At 31.1% G+C, this 6,533-nt stretch overlaps 1 protein-coding gene across 8 annotated transcripts in view; it reads left to right on the top strand.

The window, feature by feature from the left end:
• LOC102672974 (syntaxin-binding protein 5) overlaps nt 1–6,533 on the top strand; it is a 32,016-nt gene that overhangs the window by 10,706 nt on the left and 14,777 nt on the right. For 4 of the 8 annotated variants that reach the window (XM_031508859.1, XM_031508860.1, XM_031508858.1 and 1 more), the window contains 2 exons: nt 5,032–5,328; nt 5,679–6,198. The exons of 2 other annotated variants lie outside the window; for them this stretch is intronic. In XM_031508859.1, the coding sequence (XP_031364719.1) occupies nt 5,032–5,328; nt 5,679–6,198 (817 nt within the window). Of the gene's footprint in view, nt 1–1,002; nt 1,033–5,031; nt 5,329–5,678; nt 6,199–6,533 lie in introns of all 8 variants that reach the window. 2 more of the 8 variants (XM_031508863.1, XM_031508864.1) reach the window with 2 other exon arrangements.

Here is a 6,533-nt window from a genome sequence, read left to right as displayed (position 1 = left end):
TTTTTTTTTTTTTTTTTTTTTTATTTTCTTATATCTCATAATTGTCATGCGTTATTTTAATTCATAAGATGCTTCTAACTAACCCATCGTTTCTAAATAGAAATTCTAATAGTTAAGTAAGTATATAATTATTATATTATTTTCATAAATTCCAAGCAGAAAATTGCCTGTACGAACAATTTTGTTAGATGTTTAAGAAAACAAGATTTAAACATTTATTATTTATAATTTTTTTTTTCTGAAAAAGTATTGGAATCCTTCGTTTTTCTCATGATAAATTTTATCAAATTAACACTATTATTGGTTTCGTTAATATTAAATGTATTATTAAACATGAAATTTATCTTTTACATTTCGTAAATTATTCGATAGTTATAAATAGACGATACGCGAGTCAAAAGATATCGTAATTTTTATTTTTTTTTTATTACAATATATTTTTCAATAAATAATTATTTTGCTAGAGATAATATCGAACAATTCGTTGTAAAACAATTCAACAACAATTAAAAAATAATCTTGTCGAAATTATAATTCGAATCGTGTTAAACAATATATACATATATATATATTTTCTGCTTGGAATCTTAGAGATATTAAAATTTAGCAGAAAAATTTTTTCGAATATACGAAATTATACGAATTGTTGAATTTTAAGTAGCAAACGAGAATATTATCGGCAACTAGTGGTCAAACTTGTCATTTTCCATGTGCCGAGAGAATTGAAGTTTAGTCGTGACTTACATTTATATAAATCACTTTTCAATTCAAAATTATTATTATTATTATTATTCACATCATCCGAGATCGATCATTCCAACCAAACGATTTATTAGGTAAATTTTTATTTTATTTTCCACGCGCGTTGCATATTTTTAACAAAGTCACTTTCGTACATACACACACACACATATATATATATATACACACTTTTTATTTCTTGATAAAGAAACGACGAATCTCTTCATCATAATCATGCTTATTATTGCATTTAATGTTTAGCTAACTATGTGTCTACCCACGTTGAAACAAGTAAGAGCAATATATAATTTTTTTCGTTTAAAGAAAAGCAGCTAGAAAATTTTATTTTCGTTTGATGATATGGATGATATGCGATAACCATATTGTTATTATTTTATTTCGAGAAATGAACGGAAGTTCGACAGAAGTAGGTTAGTTAAGCGGTAGATAATGTTTTATCATTAGCTTTCAATCGTATTTAGAAGTTCGATCGATGTTAAATACGTAGTAACGAGAAGCAGAACAAGTAACACGATGATAAATTAGTTTCCAACAACTGTCGTTAATCATATTGTGTACCGCTTTTAATGATATTCCCCATGTAAAAAATTTACACGTTTGGTCGATTTATTCACACGAACGTTTGGTGTGCATGTACACACATAGCAGTCGATTCACAACGATACAAGATCTATACAATGTGATCGAATTAAACGTATATAGTGTATCACAACGTTTCAACGTATCGTTGAGAGAAAAAAAAAAAAAAAAAAAAAAACCGAGAAAAAAAATGCAAAAGCAAAAACGTTCCTTTTTTTTTTTTTTTTTTTTTTTTTTTTAAATATCTTGTCCCAAAAATCAAACGGAACGAAGGCGACGTTTCTCGCTGAATATGTTTCGATTCGGATCGAAACGTATATTTTTCAAGCATTTTATCTTTTATATATTTGCACGTTTGCAAATACGTATCGTTGCACACATGTTGACAATTTTTTTTTTTTTTTTTTTTTTTTAAATATCTTGTCCCAAAAATCAAGCGGAACGAAGGCGGCGTTTCTCGCTGAATATGTTTCGATTCGGATCGAGACGTATATTTTTCAAGCATTTTATCTTTTATATATTTGCGCGTTTGCAAATACGTATCGTTGCCCCCATGTTGACAATTTTTTTTTTTTTTTTTTTTTTTTAAATATCTTGTCCCAAAAATCAAGCGGAACGAAGGCGGCGTTTCTCGCTGAATATGTTTCGATTCGGATCGAGACGTATATTTTTCAAGCATTTTATCTTTTATATATTTGCGCGTTTGCAAATACGTATCGTTGCCCCCATGTTGACAATTTTTTTTTTTTTTTTTTTTTTTTAAATATCTTGTCCCAAAAATCAAGCGGAACGAAGGCGGCGTTTCTCGCTGAATATGTTTCGATTCGGATCGAGACGTATATTTTTCAAGCATTTTATCTTTTATATATTTGCCCGTTTGCAAATACGTATCGTTGCACACATGTTTACAATTTTTTTTTTTTTTTTTTTATTTATGTTATAATCGTGCTTGTTCACATATGTGTTCTGTTGCAAGATTTATTTATCACGAAAAATCAAAGATAGAAAAAGCGTTTTAGAGATATATAAATAATTATAATATTAATTCGAAGCTGCGTGTAAAATTTATTCGTATTATTACGTATATGTATATATTGATATATTCCTTATATTTTCGTTTTCATTTCTTTTTTCTTTTTTTTTTTTTTATGGATTTTTTTAAAAAGTTATTTATGTCGTTTCTGTCGTTTTATATATATTTAAGTTTTTGCATAAAAAAGTATTCTATTAATCATTTGAAAATAGGCATTTAATTCGATATTTAAACAAATATCAATTATAATTTATTAGAGAGAATATTTTTATCGTTTGTATAAATGTATAAAATGTTACTTTATCCTTGTACATTGCAACATTAAACTTAAATCGTATTTCAATGTTAACATTTTTAGTTAAATTATAAATCTTTCTTCTTATAATGATTAATAGAGAACGTAATAAAGTATGTAAACGATCTGTGTATTTTATTTATATTTTAGTAGTTTGAATCAATTGCATAATTCACAATAGAGTATATATATATATATAAATTTTCAAGTGATTTACTTGTTTTTACGTTGTACATGACAACAAGTAGCAAAGTGATCGCAAACATTTCAGTCGAGTATTACATCGATGAGATACATCAAAATATCATCACATGCGCATCATTATTATAAATTGTAAAAAAAAGTAACATCTGATAGCTTTGTATCGTATTAAAAATTTGGAAAATACGGTAAGATACTTCTTAAAAAAAATCAATGTATCAGTAAGTGATTATTTCTTCTAGATGATATCTGATTTTATAAAATAAAAGTATATATATTAGGTAGTAAAACAATATTATAAAAATTTATAACGAGAAGTTACGAAATGTTTCAGCTACAAGCATATATCACCACCGTAAATGACAGCATTAATCAAGTAATGACGATTATAGCAGGTGATTTGAAGTAATAAAATAAAAATATACATATCAGTAAATCGTAATCAGTAAAAAGTAAAAATCAGTAAAAATCGAAGCGTTCTATAGAATTCTTAAAAGGTATATATTTTTTTTCTTTTTATTTTATTTAATCAATTAAGAATTCTTTGGAATGTTTTTAATTTGCTTGTAACAAGTATACTATAGTATATAATATATATATATATTATGCAGCCATATTTGATAAATACACATGCATATCGGATGATAAGTTCGAAGGTTTAACTATATCTGCTATTTTAAACGATGCGTGTATATTTAGTAAAAAGCTTTATTGGCAAAAAAATTAATCTGCTATAATTCATTTCACCGGTAAACTATACGTGCAAGATTTCTTCATTCAAATATTTCACTCTTTGCACACTCTTGGCGAAGAAATATCCACGTGCACACAAAGTGTATACGAATATGAACGAAAAGTATACCATTAAAGTTGGTTAATAATTCAAAAACTATGAAAGATAGAGATAACGAAGATTTCCTCGCTATAAGAAGAACCCTTTTCTTCTTCGCATAAAAGTTCGTACGTGAAAAGCTTCGCATCTTTCGTATCTTTTTTACCGACATATTCACGAGATATCGCAACTTTAATAACATAACCTATATACACGTGTCTCGTTAGATACATTGAAATCTTGCATGATTTCCATCTTAGAGTTTTACGGTTATCGAGTAGTTGAAATTTTTTAGTATCGCGTATTTAATTACGAGAAATTAAATTAATTTGAATAATAATATTATTGAATAATAATACATATTAAAATATGTATTCATTTTTATCGACTCGATTTGAATAATATTTGGTAAGCATATTTTAAGGTTATAAATTATGAATTGAAGAGAAAAATTGTAGACACCCTCTATGGTATATATACGTTGCATGCTTATTCAGAAGTGAAGTTATTTAAAACGTGATATCTTTCTCAAAGATAGGTTCGATTGTTTTTTGGCTCTTGCCAAAATGGTTATTATTACGAAATATAACTCCCTTGTTATCGAGCAAGCGCGTTGTTAAGAATAAATTATAAATAGAGAATTCGATATTAAAAATTTAATATTAAAAAATGAATTGGACGTTGAAATGATCGAATTTTTGGAAAAACCACGATTAAACGAGATAACATTTTGCAAAAGTACATTTGATCGACATCGATCAAGATATATTGATTTCTATGAGCATCTTAGGTTTTATTCATCGCATCGAAATGCAATCGAATATACCTTCCCTTGTCTGCACTCTTCATTCTCAACATTTCTCGATAACTGCGTCCATTTGGGAAGTGACAAGTGACTGACCATGCGTTTGCGATATTTTCTTCGTTTGATGATTAAAAAGCTTGAACGTTATGTTTTCTTTTCTTTTTTTTTTTTAATATATTCACAATGAAATTCATATAGATAAATATACGAGTAGTAACGTGTTATCAAATTATATTACATTTATATATATATATCTTGCTTGACAAAATTTGACGAGATACGGTGCGGTGTATAGCGATAAAAAGCGTTACCGACACGCAAACGATATATTGCAATGGTGTTGCGCGTATAACGTATATATGTATATACATATACGTGTATATATGTATATGTATATACATATACATATATATACGTAAGATGCTTTTAGAATTAGAGTTAAAGAAAATTTTGACGTTTCTCATTTAATACACGAAAAATTAATTTCAAAATGTGCAAAATCCAACATGTTAATGATCCGTCAGACTCGTGGGGACACTGGCGCGGAATCTGAAGGATTATTAGGGATGGTGGCCGACGGTCAACATTCTCAGAAATGTCCGCCGCCTCGCGGCCACGAATATCAAACTGGGAGCAATAACGATAAGGGAGAAACCGCGGAGGAATCTGTGATTGAGATCAATAAATCTGCGGTTAACGAGGAAGAGTGCGCTAAGAATCATCACGGTTGGAAAGGATTCAATCTGAAGAGGCAGCTCAGCAAGGTTGATCTGAAAATAAAAAGTACTTTCTCGCCGGCTTTGCTCACGTCTCAGAATGGGGTACTTGTATGCTTTTTCATATTCTTCCATACTCTTCCCTTCTTTTTTTTCTCTTATTTAGAGATACTAGAGCTAAGATATAAGAATAATCCATCCGTTTGTTTCTTTTTGTTCACAATTTATATACTTCGAATACATGCCCGTATCTTATAAAATTATACTTGCTTCTCATCATACTTGCTTTCCTTTTTTTACCACTTTCTCTTTTGCTCGAATTAAATGGAAACGAAATACATAGAAAGATCGAAAAATCATTAATAACGTTCCTTCTTGGTACGAAGAAAATTGCGGATAGACGGGCTATTAATACAGGATAAAAAAAGTATATACAAGTACCCCATTGTTAACAGGTAGGCAGTGATACTAGCAGTCAGAAATCTTGCGTTTTTTACTGTAACGTGAACGAAAACGCGAGTTCGTTGTCTCCAGTTGAGAGTATCGTGTCGGAATCATCATTGTCGCCTGAGGACTCGTTATCGGAGCGTGGGGAAAGCCCGACGGGCGAGGATACGGGGAAGAGGAAGAATCGGGAGGAGGAAGCGAGGAAGAGGGCGGTGGTGGCGATCGACGCCGCACAGGCAGATAGGAACAGATGGATCGGGCGGGGGGAGAAAGAGGCTCCCCCCGCGGAGAGGTCGGACGGAGGTGTGGCCAGGCCTGTTAATTTGACGTTGGCCGAGAGCCAAGAGTCGAGGCCGCCTATATTGAAGAAGATCGTGAAGATGAGGCAGGCGAAAAGGGAGGGTCGTTTGTTGTCGGTGCCGAATTTAAAATTTGCGAAAAATGATCCGGCCATGATTTGTGACCTAAGATGCGAGGAAACGAACACGGCCCCCGAATCTTTCACCTACAATCTAATAAGAAGATTCAGTAAGTGTTTATAATTAGAGAGTAGTGAAGAGAGTTTGTGTTGTGCCCATGCGTGTGTGTGCGTGCGTGTGCGCATTTAGAGATGTGATCACGTGTAGAGTTGAACGTTTTTATTAACACGAGAATGGAGAGTACGTGCGTGTTTTTCTAGTGTGGAATTCGAGTGATTGAATTTGATTCCTCGTTTTACTACTAACAACATTTTCTTTCAATCGTAACGTCGTTGCGTTTCACTGCCAACTGACTTCTTCGATCGAAAAGAAAGAAAGAAAGAAAGAAAGAAAGAAACGGATCCCTCTGCGATGCCTCGTTCATCGTGTACTTAAGCGTGTACT

The sequence above is a fragment of the Apis dorsata genome, unplaced genomic scaffold, assembly GCF_000469605.1.
Source record: "Apis dorsata unplaced genomic scaffold, Apis dorsata 1.3 scaffold_108, whole genome shotgun sequence".
NCBI classification, from domain to species: domain Eukaryota; kingdom Metazoa; phylum Arthropoda; class Insecta; order Hymenoptera; family Apidae; genus Apis; species Apis dorsata.
Note: the sequence above shows the minus strand (reverse complement) of the source record. Positions and strands in the feature narration are given on the sequence as shown.